The sequence below is a fragment of the Hetaerina americana genome, unplaced genomic scaffold (assembly GCF_022747635.1).
Source record: "Hetaerina americana unplaced genomic scaffold, ioHetAmer1.1.p SCAF_7, whole genome shotgun sequence".
NCBI lineage: Eukaryota > Metazoa > Arthropoda > Insecta > Odonata > Calopterygidae > Hetaerina > Hetaerina americana.
This window is the reverse complement of record NW_027287316.1, coordinates 45,304,410-45,323,493: the sequence shown is the minus strand read 5'-3', so window position 1 is coordinate 45,323,493 and position 19,084 is coordinate 45,304,410. Positions and strand designations below refer to the sequence as shown.

Below are 19,084 nucleotides of genomic sequence, written 5' to 3'. Positions count from 1 at the left end.
TTAATTCTTTATCATAACCCATCCATTATCATTGTTGTAAACTTGGGTTTTTCCTTTTCTTAAAGATGTCAAATATTAAGAAATCGCTTCTGCAACAGCAAAAGGAATCTGAAGCCGTAAAGCGAGAAGATCTTAAGGAATGGGTTGACTACCCAATTGAGAAATTGGAGAGGGGTTTTACAAAATACGGATCGGTTCTCATCGCGACAATACAATTCGAGGGAGAATACAGGCAAATCTACCTGCCGAAATATTTCACATTAACGAACGAACAAATTCTTATTTTTAATGCTACGGCATGGGAGGTGAATTTGATTATTTACAAAAAAATAATATAATTAAATTGAACTAATAAAAAAAACTTCTGAAAATGAAATGCTTTTTTATTTGAAAAACTCTGTAAAAACGTCCTGTAATTATTTCCTGAAGAGAAATTCACTTCGAAATTTGATCGAGATGGAAGATGCCCTGTGTGAAACTCAGCGAGGACGAGAGCACCTTCAAAAAAACGTAAGTCGCCATTTCCTTCGCTTTATGCTAATGCATTTCGCTCATGTTAATGGCTTGGTCTTTTCCCCCCTTTAATTTTATATTTTCAGATGAACCGTTTCGCAGTACAACTTATATAATTTAAATATGGAATTGCCGGCGTTTCTCAAGGAAGAAGACCTTATATTAAATCATAAATATAAAATAACCGATATAGAAAAAATCACAGCAAAATATGGACCTGCGCTTATAGGAACCATTCGTATTGCTGGGATAAAGAGAAAGCTTTTCCTGCCTAAGAGATATTTGGTCCTCTTCACATCTGTGGAAGATTTGGCAGAATATAATAGTTTGAACGAAAACAATAAGTTTAACGTAGTATGGGACGGTATGAGGCTGGAGATGGTGAATTAAAGTAAGTATGTGATAGTTACTTTAAATCAACTTAAAAGCTAATTTCCCTTACAAAAAATACATATCTACGTCATTACTTTTCTCATTGGCAGGTTTCACCAGATGCTGCCCCTTCTCATTTTAATGCGATATTTACATAAAAATGTAAATTTGAATAAATAAATCATTATAAAAGATTTAAGTACTATTATTTGTATCAACCTTCTCCCGTTCGTGAGCAAATAGTATTCCCTTGGGGTCCTGCATTCGAAGGTTAGTTTATTATTTTAAGAAAGTGTAGGTAAAAAGCAAGTGCGATGTTGACAGTCTACGTCTATTTAAAAAGTGCTTCGTGTTGTGGATGTTGATAGTTTACGTCTATTTAAAAAGTGCTTCGTGTTGAGGGTATTTAAAAAGTGCTTCGTGTTGAGGATGTTGAGTTGATAGTTTAAGTCGTTAATAACTGATGATTGCTTATACCGCTACACTAATATTAAGGAAAATTATGTAATAGCTTGCGAAAAAAAAATATTTTTATTTTAAAAACACCGGCTAGTCCTTTAGATGTGTAACATTCATAAATGAAGACTAAAATTTGGTTCATTAAGGATATTTAAAATGGGTTTCTACTTTCCATTAGCATTTTAAAATGACCGGTAATGACACTCTTCCGCGCTGCGGACAGCATTGATTTATTTGAAACGGAACCTTCAGCATTTCATACGGTATAAATTAGTATGCAATTCAATTCATCAGTGCATTCTTCCCACCACAATTTTTTTTAAATAAAACAGATACGCAAGCATATAGTTTAATAAATATTTAATTAATTCCAGAGGAACCGAATCCATCCGCTCCTCTTTCAGTTTTATTAAGTTCAAAAATTTCCATAACATTTGGGTACAAAATCAACTGACAAATTAGCTGGGCCACACGATCCCCGGATTTAATTACAAAATTATCAACGCCATTATTAATAATGACAATTCCGACGTTCCCTCTGTAATCTGCGTCGATAACACCAGCCGCGATGTCAATTCCATGTTTCAAAGCCAAGCCGGACCTCGGTGCCACTCGCCCATAGCAGCCGCGGGGGAGTTCGATCTGCAGATCTGTTTTCACGAGGGCTCTCCCCCTCGGTGGTACGGTGTAGTCGTATGCGCTCTTCAAGTCAAATCCGGCAGCATATTTGGATCCTTTCTGCATCGCGTGTGCATTATCGGTTAATTTGACATAACGGAGTGTACCTTTTCCACTCATTACGGATCTATTTCCTAGCCAAACACTCGGATCGCCGGTTTGAAATTAATTCTAAAGTCGTGCGTTCATTCGTTTCCTTAAAAGCGACTCATAACTCCCCCCTCCATAAGAAGAGCGTTGGAGGGGAGAGGAATATTATTTGAAAATTGAAGTGATGGAAGCAATCGTTTTCCAGGAATTCTTCTAAAACTCCTATTAGCAACAGATGCCATGCATTGGTAGTATACAGGAATGGGATTTGATAACACCTTTAATTTTCACATGAGACTCGGGAATGGAATGCAGAAATGGTACAAGATACAACTTGCAATTTTGAAAATTGCCTGTGGGGAAAGTATAAACGAGACGGGAGTAATATGTTTATATACACCAAGCTTGTCAAAATCGTTAGTCAGGCATGGGTACATCGCTTTTTTCGCTGCTGGTCGCTCGAATGTTAGCTTTGAATGCACTAAGAATGAAATAAAATGGTTAGAATTAATAATTGGCCCTTAAAAATTTGATCCTCTGCATTTGTTATCAGCAATTTGGGTTCTGGCCACGGTACAAAAATATTTCCTCATTTTGAATCGTCAAGATATTTTTTTTTTCAAATTAGCTATAGGTTACTATGTTTGGTGCATTAAATAAATATCTATCTCCAGAAGGGATAAATGGGTAACCCCTAAGAGTATACATTTACTGCCACTGGATAATGCAGTTTACAGTAATAGCCTAATATTTTCATAACATCCAGTCCGAATCATAAAAATAAGAACAAAATACCCCTGCTCCAGCCTGCCAAACTGCTAACAATCGTTCTAATATATGTACTACAGTTCTGGTGGACAGTAAGTCATGACTTTTCTGATGCCAAATTCTTCTTACAATTCAACATATGGTCCATCAGTAACCGAAGGTAACAGGCACCTTAACTGAAGTGGATAGGAATTGAATCTGTGGCCATGCCATCAGAAGAAAGTGTATTGAAGAAGTAATCATCCTGACAAGACTAGATGATTGAATATAAATCTTTCTATTAATTTCCTGCAGTTAAAATTTGTCTACATGCATGACTTCTTCGAAATGGAAAAACAACTAGGAAATACATCATAAAATGTTTATTGACCTAATGAATTTATGATTATCTGAGTCAAGACTAATCATAGCAGCAATCAGAGTGGTTAATGATTTTCTGGATTCCAATTCCAACCCTTTTCCCGAATTGAAATTTTGTTCTTTTCCGAGGTTTTCCTCCCATGCGTTTGAAACTGAATGAGCGCCAATATCCTTCATCGCTGTTCAGTGCCAATGATGCCACTAAATTTGGTTCAGAATCCAAAGTTTCGGTAGGATGACGCAAGGGCCTTCTACACCAAATGGTCTCACAACTATGATCCTCATCACAAATTCCCCATTTACAAATCGCTTTCCAGATTCCTTAAAAATATTGCCTTTTTCAAGAAACTAAAGAATTATAGACTTCCTGATTTCTCAACTGAATAGTAACCCTGACAAGAAAGCCTGACTCGAAAGTAATCAAATCATCATTAGTGAAATGCACAATGAAAGTTTTTCAAATTAGGGCAAAAGAACCCAGTTCAATTTTTCAATTCTTTGCAGTCTCAAGCCTTGAGACTGCAAAGAAGCAGCAGGGACAAGATTAGATACTGCAAATTGCACCACAGAAGAAAATCCTGTTGTGGATACTGATCACACACCCAGTTATTTTTTAAATAACTATCACAAGTATTTTAATTGTATATATATGCTAGGATTTCCCATAGATATTTGAATTAAAAAACTAGCAAATGGACCCTAAATGAAAATTTAGTTCACAGCAATAACAAAATAACAAGATCTTCCACTAAAAAACCGATATAAATTGTAAGGATGAATTTATTGATTATGTAAATTTGACTATAACAACAACCAATGTATAATGCATAAAAAACACCCAACCACTGTGAGCCATGATATAATAATACATGATATGAAAATAAAAGAAACATTTTTCTTTATTATTTGTATTATATAGCCTGTAATCGTAATTAACAAGCATCTACAGAGTTGAGAACAAGCACTAGGAAGGAAGTACAAATTGTAAATAAACAAAAATTACCAACATGTTGTACGTCTTTAACAACAAAGAAGCAAATATAGGATCTTTTAACGCACACAAGACAAATTTTTTTACTTTTTTCTTATTCAAGGAACAAGAAGGTGGACAGAGTCCATATCAGCATATTAAAAAATGAATATCATGACTAACTACTCCACCAACAATAAAAAAACTGAGAAAATTTTCAAACCATTAGATATTGAATATAATATATTTATGGGACTAACTATACTCAAGACAAAAAAATATTGCTCCACAGCCACAGTGAGAACACCCCATCTCTCCGAGCACCAGCCTTTTCCCTTCTATAGGTCTCTTTAAAAAAATTAAGCATTTTGTACTCAAAATAAATTCTTTGTATGAAACTACTAATGCAATTATCTTCTTTCTGAGGTTATATTACATGTGATTCCTTAGTAATTCAACCTGTAATGCAAAAGTATAACATATCAGTACATTAAACGGATAGTTCCAAAATACATTTCAAATGACATCATCAAACGATATCACATTCACAGAGACAAACTTTTCTTATAAAGAACATGTAACAGCATTCAACAGTTGCACTTAATGCTCTGATTAATCTCAACTTATAACAATGTCCAAATCACCTCCAATATTCACTTTAAGACATACTTTATTTTGATATTAAAACATATTAAACCAAGCTTACCCCTCGACTATGTCACAATATACCTTAAACAATGTTATTTTTGTATGCACTACACCTCAAAAATGTTTTGGACAAAGGAAAGAATCAATGTAACAAACTGGAACATTTATTGATTGGTTAAGATAGGCAACACTGGCTGGCATTTTCAGCAGACTCATTAAAAGTAACCACTAAGAATGTACAGTGATGTCACCAGATGTAAGTAAATTATGTGGTGGCAACACTGTTCAATCAATTGCTACTAAGGTTTGCCATTAAAAATTCCTGCTCCATGTGCTAATGTATATTTGTAACCATCCAGCTCTGGTGACGTTATTGACATTGTTTACCAGAGAAGTTGTAACAAAATTGTTTCTTAATTAATTAATATCACTCAATTACTCAACATTCTCAGCTCTGGTGACAAAGGGAAGAAGAATCAATCTTTCTGAAACCCCTACGGCTACTTAATATTATTAACTCCTCGAGTGAATATAATTAAGATGACAGAGCTTTAGAAAACGTAAATAAAGTGGACTCCAAAGTTGGGATCAACTGTGATACAATATGGAATTGGAAATAAAATCAAAAGGTTCAAGTTATTCGTCCTTTCACTGGCAATGCAGGAATATCCCATGATTTGGATGCAAGTTATACTATACTTAGTGTTTTTGAACTTTTTCTATATGATGAAAATGTCCAAATGTAGTCACAGGGGCTAATGGGTATACTAACTTGATCAAAAAGTTCCCGGAATTTATTCAGAAAATTAAAAATACAAGTTTATTCATCTAAATCTATATTGTCCCCTTCAAAGTAATCCCCATCGACTGCAACACACTTATGCCAGCGCTTGATCCAATCCTCGAAACATTTTTTATATTCGGTTTTCGGTATGTCCATCAGTGCTTCCTGCGATTTTTCCATTACTTCCTCTCGGCTGCTAAAACGCGTTCCCCGCAATGGTTTTTTAACTCGATTGAACAGAAAGAAGTCACAGGGAGCCAAATCAGGTGAATTTGGTGGCTGTTGGATGGTATTTGTTGCATTTTTCGTCAAAAAATTACGAATAATGATAGCACTGTGCGACGGTGCGTTATCATGGTGCAAAATCCACGAGTTTTCTGCCCACATTTCTGGTCTCTTTCGGCGAATTGCTTCACGCAAACGTCTCATAACGCCCAAATAATACTCTTTGTTTACTGTCTGGCCTTCTGGCAAAAATTCATGATGCACTACACCGTTGTAATCCATGAAAACCTTCAGCATTGCCTTCTTTTTTGACTGAAAACGACGTGGTTTTTTTGGTCTCGGCTCATTTGGTGAACGCCATTCACTTGCCTGATGTCTGGATTGCGTGTCGTACTCATAAACCCACGTCTCGTCTCCAGTAATGATCCTTTTGATGAATGTAGGATCGGATTCAGCCTCGCAAATCATGTCTTTTGCGACGTCAACACGGTCTCTTTTTTGCATGAAATTGAGGTCTTTTGGCACCAACTTTGCTGCTACACGACGGAAACCCAAATCATTAACCACAATGTCTTGGGCAGATCCATAGGCAATGTTCAAGTCCTCCACTATTTCTCTGATGGTTAATTTGCGGTTATTGACCAACATTTCTTTTACTTTATCAATTTTTTCACCGACTTTCGATGTCGATGGTCTGCCACTGCGTTCATCATCTTCGATTGACTCACGACCACTTCTGAACCACTCGTGCCACTGGTAAACGACCGTTTTTTTTTAGAGAATCGTTGCCGAAACACTTTTCCAACTTTTCCAACATTTCCAACGTCCGTGCGCCACTAAATCCGTTTTTTACGCAAAATTTAATACAAGTTCGTTGTTGCAAATTTAAATCCATTTCTGCAATTGTAAAAAATCGCCAACACACACAGAGATAGATGTACTCTTGGCTACGTAACTTTTGCAAATGTCAAGTTATGACACTAAGATTTAAAGAGAATATCAACAACAGATGTACCAATTTAACAAAAAAAACAGAACTCAAATCGGAACGATGGGAGCGCCACACGGTGGTTATTCCGGGAACTTTTTGATCAAGGTAGTAGATCAGCAGAATGTGACTTTCACAATGCAACTACTAGGGAGCTGAAAGTGTATTTTAGTCTTGTTATATTGGTGGGTATAACTGAGAAGCCTACTTTACAAAGCTGCAGGTGTAAAGATGCATGATAAGTACACCATATTTGAGAACAATCATGCCTGGAAGAAGATTCCTGCAAATTTGTAAATACTTACATTTTGTAAACAAATGGAAACTTAGGATGGCAATGGCCCTCTTAGAAAACTAAGGTCAGTCATAGATATGATGACTGATGTTTTTCATTAAGCACACACACCAATGCATTCCATTTACACCAATGAAATGCAGAGGTAGACTACACTTTATTCAATATATTAGGACAAAGAGGGAAAGATTTGGCATGAACTTCTACAAATTATGCCACTCCAGCAATGGTTATGCGAATAACTTTTAATTTTTATGCTGGGATAAGACAAAGGGGACAACACTCCTGTTAGTACTAAGGTTTTGTTAGATTTGATGACTAAGTCTAATCTACTAAACAAGAGGTATTCCTTGTACATTGATAATTGGTAAAGTTCACCAGATTTATTTTACAAATTACATAATTTAGGACCTAATGTCTGTGGTGCTGTGACAGCCCTGCCGAAAAATATATCAAAAGATATTAGGAAAACAATTAAAAAAGGTGAAGCCATATCATACTGTAGTAATACCATTACTGCAATTAAATGGAGTGACAAAAGGGATGTTGTAATGCTCAGTACTATGCACCCCTTGGAGCTTGCAAATACCAAAAAAGTTGACTGGAAAAGTAGGAGTGTGATAAATAAACCCACTAGGAATGATTACAATGCGAATATGGGAGGAGCAGCCGTTGGTAATCAGATATCAAGTAAATTTCATTGAAAGCGATGATATAGCAAAAGTTATACAATTTTTTTGTACTTGCTAGATGTGATGCTACTAAATACATATGTTAGGTATAAATTTGTAAATAAGAGAAAAAATGGAACTTTTCATGGTTTCAAACAGATATTAGCAGAAGATTAGTTGGGGAAGGTTTATCAAGAAGGTGTTGTTCAGTCATTATATACCCAACCTGCCCAGGAAACTAACTGGTCATCATTTCCAGAAAAAGGACGAGGCATGCGAGGCAAAAGGTAAACAAACGGCTAAACTTTATGTTGTGTGCCCGGGGAAAGGTTAAGGAGAGAGAGTCTTCGTGGCAGTGTGATCCCTGAAAAGTGCCACTATGCATATATCTTTTTAGACCATATCATACCCTTAAAAATTATTCTCCATTGATCTGAATTATTTAACGTGTTTAATTTTTACAAAAGTTATGCTTTCTATTTAATTTTTATTCATAGCATATTTTAGAGCAAGTAACTCTTAACACTATTGCAAAATTTTGTCAAAATCGGCCCACAAATAACTGGATAAATATTCTTTCTTCAAATGTGCTACATTTGTGATTAAATGCCTTAAAAGTTAGGGATGTTTGGGGCCACTTCAAATTCCAGAGAGAGGATGCAAAAAATAAGCCTTTCAAAGATGTCGAAAAAGTGGGAACTATATCATCTGGATGCATTATGTGGGCTAGCATACTCAAAATAGTGATCGGATTATAGCTCCATAGAAAGGAGGGTAGAAAGAGGTCACTGTGAAGTCATTTAAAAAGCAGAATGAAGAATGGTATTTCTAATGCTTTGGAGTAGCACTGCCAATGCTTTGGAATGTAGTGGGGACTTTCTGCATATGATGAATTGAACTAAAATAAGTTAAAAAAAATGTAAATGCAGAAGTATTAATTGGAAATATTTGTTTATTTTGAATAACCATAAATACCTTATTTATATTATATGATAACAAGCACATATAATATAATACATTACATATGCTTGTTGTTTATCCATTTGAGAAGCATCCTTTCAACAATTTTGAGAATACGTAACCACTGTGTATATATTCCTGCTGCCCTTTGAAACATCTATCACCTTAATCTTGCCCTTTAGAAAGTGCATATCTTCGATGTAGACTGATCCAATTTGCTGACTATCACGGTCAGTCACGTACTTTTCATTGCTATGTTCATTTTTACCATCTCATGGCTGCCTCCTTGCAGCTCTTTCTTTGGAGAAATTTTTAAAACTATGCACAAACTATCATTATACTTTGTAAAAAAAAATCACAAATAATATTTCTGAAAACAAGATAAGAAAAATGCAGTAGCAGGCATGCAAAATTCTGGGAATTCTTTTCTCATCAATTTTTTTCTGAAATACTGCTTGATAAGAGTGACATTTTAAAAAAAAAATTTTGCTCATTATGCAAATTATTCATTGTGCCAGATTTTCACCAGGCCTGTTCAACTTAATACCTTAATTTGTTTGAATTTAGGTTGTTTTTTTTTCCATTTCCTCTCCAAATATATGCACAAAAACCAGAATAAATTAGAATTTGGAAGTATTTCATGTTTTACTTACTAGTATTGAATTTTATTCTATTTTAATTTATTTCCCTTGAGGAGTTCTGAAAAAAAGGGGCTAGTCTTATAATCAGCTTCATTCTAGACTTATGCGAAGAAGGGAAATACATTCAAAAACGACCTCTTCTGATCATCAGAAGCATCATAAATGCAGATTAATTCAAAGACACACAATATTCCGAAGGCTTCCACTATGCGTATGTAATCCCTGATGATATTACCAGGGCTGAAGGCAAATATTAAGGCAAAAAAACATGCACAACAAATTTCCCAGAAGCAGAATGAAGCCTTCCACAAACACACTAATTCAAAAGACAAAACGTATTTTATAGCTATATAAGATGGCTTATGGTTTAAAAGATACTTTTAAAATGGTTTGTCATGATTTCATAGACTTTCAGTTTGATTTTGACATAATTGAATTGTTTGTCTTGAAGCATTCAAACAAAATCTGATTATTTTAAAAACTAAATATTTATTAAATTAATAATTAAATGCAAGGCATTAATATTGAATATTAGAGATTGTTACATTATAAACAAATGCAGGGATATGGAAAGAGGATTAGACAGAGCAATGTCATCCACCACTTCACTAATACTAGAGTGCCATTAGAAATGGTTTTGAACAAATGGAATGGCTAAGCTAAATCAAAATCAGGATGGCAATATGAAACCTCAAGAGCATCTACTGTATACCTCATATACCAGCCCTTCTGATTTTGAATAGCTTCCGAAAACAATTAACAACCTCCCCAGAGGAAGCCTACCAACCTTTCTAGGAGGGTGGTTGTAACATAGTGAACCATAGGGGAGTTTATTGAAATATTAATGAAAATGGATTGGCAGACATGATTTAGCCCAGTTTCACAAGTTTATGCTATTACATTGAAAGCACAGAGAGTTAAATGTCTTGAAAATGTACCAATATGCTCACAATGACCACACTTCCCCAGTAAAAATTAAATGTACCTTTAAAAATTACCCTTTTGTAAAATATGATTGACTTTTTGAGAGATGAACTTAAAACCAAGGCAGGCTTATATTCAAGCAGATATAGTAATTAATACTACTAACTCCTTTGTAAGCTATTATGAAACTTTGACCAGGAAAACTGAACAATGAATCTTAAATCAAGCATAGGTACCATAATTAAACACACATGTTTAACTCCCTTGTTCCTACCTTAAATGCTTTTGCATCAATTAATTATTGTGAAATCGAATTCCACTGAGTTCTTGAAGAGTGAATTTTATGAAACCACAAAACTTGAATCATGACTTTGACACTTCTTTCTTATGGTCAAAGATTCTTTGGTAAGAATTACTAAAGCCTAGAGGCATAATAACATGAAATATGAAAACTGATAACTAAATCATTTATTATCAATAATTAGTCTTTCATTTTTTCCTCAAAGTCGATAAGCATGCATTAAAACTCACACTACCTATAATCTTCAACTGTAAAAATAAGGAATATGAGGTAACAAATAATGGCTCATGCAAGAACAAACCAAATACAGTTCATATATGACTTAGCCTATTTTGTATGACATATCTGTATTAAGTTACTTGCCACAATCACTTGAGGTTTAACTTTAATAATTTGGGAAGGTTCATTGCTTTAAAAGATGTGACAGTAAATCCTAGTATATGGCAATATATTTTACTTTGTACTTGGCATAATGTAACTCATACTTGACATTATGTATTATCTTTTTGCATATGTTTTCTTTTGCTTACTAAAGTAAATTTCAATCAATTTACTGGCTCTTTTTAAATCACTTAATAACATTTGAAAATACAAAAAAGACAGTCACAAATCTTCACATCTTACCTTTTATACTCATGCTGCAGGAATGAAAATTAAAACGTCATAGCTATATCACCTCAGGGACTGTTTAAAAGGTTGGATGGCTTATCTGACACAGAAGTCTTTTCAGTTTCACTCTTTGATTCTTCAACCTCACTGAAACAGTAAACAATCAATTGTTAGTTGAATTAAATTTAAACAGGAAAATATGTTTCCAGTATACAATAAATCCTTACAAGTTCTTTAATAGACAATTTAGGTCCACAAACCAGAAAATCCATTTACATTGGTTTTTATAGACTAATTAGAAGGTGAAAAAAACTAACTTTCCATCATGTAACCGATAAAGATAATTTTGCACTGAAAATGGTCAAAATCTAGGGGAAGAGAGAGAGAGAGACAGGGGTGGGGCCAGTGGAAAGGAATGTACTGACTGCAAGCACAAGTGAATAACAACATGAGTATAAGATCTTGAGACCAAAATTATGGTGCCTGTACCACATTAGATGAAGCGGCAATGTTTATAGTAGTTGTATTTAGGCGAGGCTACCGACAGCTAAGGTCATTTGCACCATTAGGGATGAACAGGAAAGGATAAAGGGTGGAGAGAAACCTGGCATAGGTAATAGCCTACTCTTTAACAAAAGGTGCCAAGGGGTCCGCAGCCTAACGTCCCATCCAAACGACAGCACACTCACTCAAAGTGCCCTCAACAAAGCACCTCAGGTAGGGATCACGATACCACTGAAAAATATTCGACCCCACTGGGATTCGAACCCAGGCCCTCTGTGTGGGAAGCCAGTGTGATAGCCACCGCACCATATCGATCCCCAGTAATATTTATCTATCAACAAAAAATCATTACATAAACATGCCATTAAAACAGATATTCTGCTCTGTCTCTAGACCTGAATGGGTGGTCAATTGATATAAAAACAAGAACATTCCTTGAATGGTGCCAATTCAATTTCATATTTCCTATTAAAATCACATTAACTATATCTAATTACATCCTATATCACATAGGAAATAGAGAGCCATTCACATTGTTTTTTTACAGGGCCAATTAAAACACTCATCTCCACATTTTGCACTGGAGTTGAAGATACAAAACTATCCTAGATAACAGAATTAGTCACATAGAAAAAAGGTATTGAATTAAGGTATTTAATGATGCAAAGTTTTCTAACAACACCATATGAGCTCTTGCTATTTAAAAAGTATTTAGTTCTTCCAAAGAGTTAAATTGTTCCATAAATTTGCAGAAAAATATCTATGATAACTCCAAGTCATACATTAGTGACTTAATCACAGTATTAAAAAAAACTCATTGTCTAAAATGAATACATGCACACAATTTATAAGTTTTGACAGCATGAACTTTATCAAAAAGGTTGATCATACATATTGTAAACACTAAGGCCGAATTATTGAGGACTATCTGAATTAATTCAGACCAGGTTAAAGCAGCTCTATTATTGGCAACATGATACCATATTTAAGATCCCCACATCAAATCATGTGCAGGTTGATACATAAACAAGAATTTTCAAGCATTTTTAAAACAGTATTTATTTATACCAGTGAATTATTTAAGTAAATAAGAACCCTTTTTTGCCCAAAAGTCTCAACTAAAATAATAATATTTCTGTTTCACACAAACCTTTTTAATTCTTCACTTTCTACTGATTCCAATTGCTCATTTCCCGAGGCAGAAATGACAGCATCTTCAACAACTGTTAAACTGGTTAGAGGAGAGGCATCTGGACTTGGTAAAACAGCCATTTCTGGAGGACACTCATAAATCTACAAAATATAATAAGTATAACTGTTAAGACTATACTTACAAATTCATGTCAATTCACACTTGTAAAAAATGAAGAATGTATTCAAGAGTTGAAACTACGTACATTCAGGTAACTAGTGATCACATACATTATATTATTCTTCATCACAAGTTTACATAAAAAATTTTGCCAAGGAGATAATAAAACTACTTACATAAGGTCATTCAAATTCTAATACGCACAAATTGAAGTATTGCATATGACATAAGCCATATTTTGAAATATTCCACCATAGATGATATCCACATACAAGAACAAAGAGACTGGCACTGTGTCAAAACTTAAAAAAAATGCCGAATCTTTTAAATTGAAAAAATGTATGCTTGAAAAATAATTTTAGTCCATTGAAATGTAGAATGTATCATTTCTAATGAGAAACAGAATAGTAAACTAAATAAATTTTTAACGAAAAAACAAAATCCAGGCCTTACTATTAGGGGCATTTTTTGTTTGTCAACATTTTTACCATGAAACATTTCAGTAATTATCTAAAACACATTGATGGCAATCATTAAATCCCATAGATTTGTTGCTCGCTTAAAGAGAATAGGAACTATACAAGCCAAATCCATTTCGCTATAACTATCAACATTTACCAGCCAATAAAATATGATTTTCTAGATTTGATTTTGAATCACATATTTAAAGCTCCAAACTTTTATGCTTAGTATACTATAAACAATCAAGCTAAATAATGAACTGCCATAATCATGAGCTTCATCTGTAAGCTTGAAAAAAAGCATTCCACATGAAGGTTTCTGCTGAAGTTAAGCTGTGAAGGGTTAAGCTGAAATAGAAGTTCAATGAAAAAGGCACATGAACTTCATTTATAATGTTTCAGTAGATTTTCGCTAATGCTGGAAGCAACAAAGGCAGAACAACATAATTAGATGTCACTTCTCAGCTGTAATGGCGAAGAGATGAAAAATATTGGTCTTAATTTGTAACCCAATAATGTCAATGCAGTCATTCACAGTCAGTCACATTTGCCATCAACCCTTTCACTTTGATGGCACAACAAAGTTAAATCATCTCCAATTCAGGGCACCCCACTGTGGCAGCTGACAAAGAAATCTGGATCCAAAATGGTACACCTAATACCAATGCACCATATTTGCAATATCACTACCACTTGAATGGTGAAATTAAATAGCTTCTTCTTAGGCCAGGGCCACTTATTTTTGGTGAATGGATAAATAGCCTCAGTAGCAGATAAATAAAAACCCAGTAACCTTGAGTGATGTGATCTTATCAGAAATTTAAGATATGTTTATGAGAAACTTCTTGGTACCACTACATTCAAGATAAGCTTTGTACCTGGATTCCAGTTGATTAAGAGTATACAGTATATAAAAAAGGCAACACAATATAATACTTTGATCTAAAAAAATTTTCATGAGATCTTTGAACCTCTGAGATGGATATTACAATCTTACATGAGATTTGCTTTCGGTGCTCAAGTGGTTAGAATATCGGCCCGGGAAATTGAAAGATCCTTGGTTTAAGTCCCGCTCAAGGAAATATCTTTGCACTTCTGACCTATTCCATTCTGCCAGCACTACCTCTCCTGTATTTATTTTTTGTGTGTTCCTATCCCTTTTCCCTATATCTATATCAATGTAAATAAATATTTGTTTGTACCACAAAATTCACTATTCCAATCATTTACGAGTGTAAGGTGAAAAATTCTCGGCCTGACACAGAGGTGGCTTTCCAATAAGCAAATATTTATGATTCCTACCTGGGTGCACGTGTCATTAATTCATAAGAAGTCAGCAAAGTTCAGTCTATTTTCTAGCTTTTGAGCCTATATTTGTTTCAAAGCCACATTTGAAGATTGGACTAAAACTTTAATGATAGAAGGGGCCCAGCTCCCAATCAAGTCTCAATACATGCCTCCAGTATTCACGCAAGATTTAAAAAAGCAACTAAATAAAAATTTAATGCAAGAGGTGACTACACGGAAACCCTAATTCTTGGAATGATGGAATTTGTAGCATTTATTAAAGAGGAGGCCGCAGAGAATATGAATAAATAAAAATATAGTTGCAGTCCACTGAATATTTTATGTTTTAAACCAGATTTTGACCGTTTTATTGCTAATTCAGAGAGAGGAATTGCAAGTCTTAACATAGGTCCTAGCAGTTAGGGGAAGAACTCTATAAATCCTGCCTGCTGGTTAGCATCATGCCCCCAACTGCTATTCAAATATATTATTTCTAGTTCCACTAAGTGATTCTTGAAACTTTTAAGCACACACAGCATAAAATAAAAAAGACCCTCACCATAATAGTACCACAACCAACCACAGAAGGCAAACTTAGTCATTGCACTGAAAGTAAAACTGTAATACGGAGCATTTTAAAAATTTTTAAAAATGAATCTAATCTTCAAAATCTGCCCCGAGAACTCTCAATGAGATGTAACATGAACTAACTTCACACTTCAAATGAAGCACAAAAATGGTTTAAATACCAAAGTCGAAGGTATAACCAAGTCCATTCTACCATGCACTGACAAAACAAGTATTAAAAGTGCTTAGCTTGACTTATTCCTGCTCTCCAAAAACTCTACTGAAATAAATAAAATGAAAAATTATCCATAGCCTTACTTGCTAATAAAAAAGGTAGCTAATTAGCTCGCATTGCTGGACCAATTTATCCATACAGCTGTAACTGGATTTAATTCAAATTATAGGTCTTTTTATGTAAGTCTGCAATTTCTTTGACACAGCGAGGGTGCCCCCAACAGCCTGTGAGCTCATGATTTTGCAGATTCTTTGGACAAACGTGATTTGATTGCAGAGAACTTTGAATCCATCTGTCCTGCCTCATTAGGATTTCTCCCATCAGTCTCCTCCCCTTCCCTACCATGCTAGCACTCCCTTGTTTGTTTTTCTTTCTATCGACTTCAGCGTTTCCATCCTTCTGCGCACTTACATTTCAATCAAACCCCCTGATTTTGCTTCAAAAACCATGATTCCAAACAAAACCAGAAAGCCTCTTAAAGAATTACATTTTAAATTAAAATTATGAGACAATGTCTGGTATCGCAAGCTTGGTACTTTATTACCCCTGCCACACACCCTAGTGGTGGCGGGTCACATAGATCAATAGAAAATGTGGGTGCCCAATGGCATTACCTGGATCTAAACAAAGACCCTGCACAGTCAGTAGCTCAGAGGCCACCTATACATGAGACTAATACACCCCTAAATTTAGAAATTATTTCAAAAGTAATAACTGCATAACTCTTAACAAAACTGAAAATTTTATCAAGCAATTTTCTCTCCAGGAAATGGAATCGCAGCATATCAATATTAAAAATTTGAACTTAATGGATTAATAAGGTCAATTAATTATTACAGAAGAAAAACAAACTTGAACATAAGGACAGAATCGTGACAGTCTTTAAACTACAAAACTGGAAAAAAATCTTCATCCTTAAAGCATTTTCACCAGTGGTATAATTGTATATTTAAGCTTCGGTAATTCTTGGAACCATTCAGGCAATCCTAATGTTTAATCTTTTTTGCATCTCCTTTTAATTTAGATTACTCTGGCCAAAAATTAAACTTGAAATGTTCTTCTTTGCTATATCTTTAGGTCATCGTTGAAACAAATGTGTTATGAAGACTAGGTAAAAGAAATATCAATCACCAAGTTAAGTGACATACCCCTCAGAATAAACAACAACTTTAACATGGTGGAAGTGTTGGTGCATTCTCATGAGCACCAGAGATCTAAGCTCTAACTTAGATACCATAGGATATATACCTGTAGTTAACATGATCTACATAATTTGTATTATGTTACCTAACTATATTGTAACTAAAAGTTATGGAATATCAATGCTGTTGTGGAGCATGCCTGGCGTGCAATCATCTCCTGCCACACACCCTTGTGGGTACCAGGAAGATAGATTAAGCCAGGCATAATGAACACTGAATTCAAAAAAATTTACTGATGTACATTAAAGTTTATCTCTTGAAGAAATTCGAGACCATTGAATTTTGTAATGGCAATTTACTAAAAAAAATATGCACTTTCAATGTTAATTTTTACATAAATAATTCAAGAACATAAAATTTTGAAGCAGTGATTTCAAACACATGACACTTCTGCTCGGCATTAACAACAATGTAGATAATAGATTAAATAATAGCTAAATAAAGGATGTGATAGTCTAATTTTCGCTTCTCACTGTAGTGAATGACTTGAAATTTTAATTCTGAGGTAAACAGGCCTGAGCGCCAAAAAACTTCTTTTCACCGATCTCAAAAATGTTCAAAAAAGTATATTTAAATTGGTCTGAGCCTATGCTCCTTTCTGAAAGTTTACCCTATTTCTGCAAAAAATAAGCTACTACCATCTTACAGTGATTGGTCCCTACACAAACAAATTAAATTTTCAGATTTACATATTATTAGGATGATAAGAATACAATTTGATTGATTACATTGTTTTTCAACATTTAAGTGAAGGTATTCACAAAGAGCCATTTATTTGTTTACATTTCTCCCAAAATGGAAGATTTATCATGACCTTTTTCCATTTCATAGTAGTTGATAAGTTGCTATAGGTCATAGAAAATAATTGGAAAATGCACTGAATTAAGTCACTTGAATACTCTACATGCCATGAGAAAAGATACTGTGATTACATCATAGTATGCATACCTCCAAAGCATAGAAATTCCATAATTGCACATACTTATTTCAAATTTCTTCAAATGTGTAAGTAACTCAAAATAAAGGTCTGATGTAATGCAATATGATCTATGAAATATAATACAATGTATTTCCAAATCAATTGGCTACTATTATTATTATGTGTATAATATAAAGCACCTATTGAGTGAATGCACTCTACGCATAGAATGCATTGATTTGCAACACATGCTATTAAAATATATTCTCTAACCTTATCTCAATTTTACATACACCTAAAAGTAAGATTTTTTCACTACAACTCAAAAATATAAATTCAAGGTCTCACTGTGAATATCAACATATTTTTGAACACACATTATTCATGGTTTATACTAGTAGTCACTAACACACCAATGGATCTCTATAAAGCATTCTCAAGGATAGACAAAATCAAAGGACAAACCCACGGTAAGTTACAGTATTGCCTACGTGACTATGTACCCTTTAGTGAGCCTGATTTAATTTCAAAGGTGCTTGGTGGGTAGGATAAGGGGATATAAGCAGAAAAATAGGATGTTTCACTCACTATATTTCCAAAGAATGCAGCAAACAAGTGATACAGCAGATTTTGACTACAAAAAATAAAATATTTTGAGGAATCAGAATGAAATATGCACATTGCTACTGAACTGAATAACTATAAAAATGCAACTTTGCCCCTTGTTACTATTTTTCCCAAATGATTTTTTTGTTATAAACAGAAAATCACAAACGTTTTGCTACATCCAAGGTTACACAAAATATCAGTGTGTTAGCCTGTGATTTTGCTAATTATGTGGAAAACTATACTATTTTCAAGCTGCCTTCTTAATTGATGAGCTCACTTTAAGTTAATTGCTAATTGATATTAAAAGTCACTTTGACCACAGGGGTGCATCAAGACTTTAATTGAACGTAAGTTTAAGAGCATTATTACTGCCCAAGTCCATATCAACATGCTTTCCACAAACTATGATTCAGCCCTGAAGAGGCTCAAGTCCTTGGACCTATTGTATTAAACCCTCTGGGTGAAGCTAATAATGGTCTCGTCACTCCAAACATTTGAGATCAGTGATGACGGAATGAGAGAATGTGATGCACTGAGATTCAAAACAATTTAACAGGGTGACTATTTATTTCTTTGACCCTCAACTACTCTTTCCCAATTTTCATGAAAAAACTGTATTTTTCTATCAAACGTTTGGAATCTGATTAGATATTTCTAATGAATTATTCTTCATTATTGATAGTGCTTAACTAGTATAACCAGTCAGTCAGTCCTTGAACAGTTTCAGCTAAG

General features: G+C 34.3%; 1 protein-coding gene across 1 annotated transcript in view; it reads right to left on the bottom strand.

Annotated features, from left to right (window-relative positions):
- Positions 1 to 4,091: 4,091 nt before the first annotated feature.
- LOC139696830 (uncharacterized) overlaps positions 4,092 to 19,084 on the bottom strand; it is a 49,265-nt gene continuing 34,272 nt past the window's right edge. The window contains exons 16-18 of the mRNA XM_071595710.1: positions 12,911 to 13,053; positions 11,272 to 11,403; positions 4,092 to 4,669 (exon numbers count right to left, since the gene is read on the bottom strand). Coding sequence (XP_071451811.1) covers positions 11,325 to 11,403; positions 12,911 to 13,053 — 222 coding nt within the window. The 3' untranslated portion in view covers positions 4,092 to 4,669; positions 11,272 to 11,324. The remainder of the gene's footprint in view (positions 4,670 to 11,271; positions 11,404 to 12,910; positions 13,054 to 19,084) is intronic.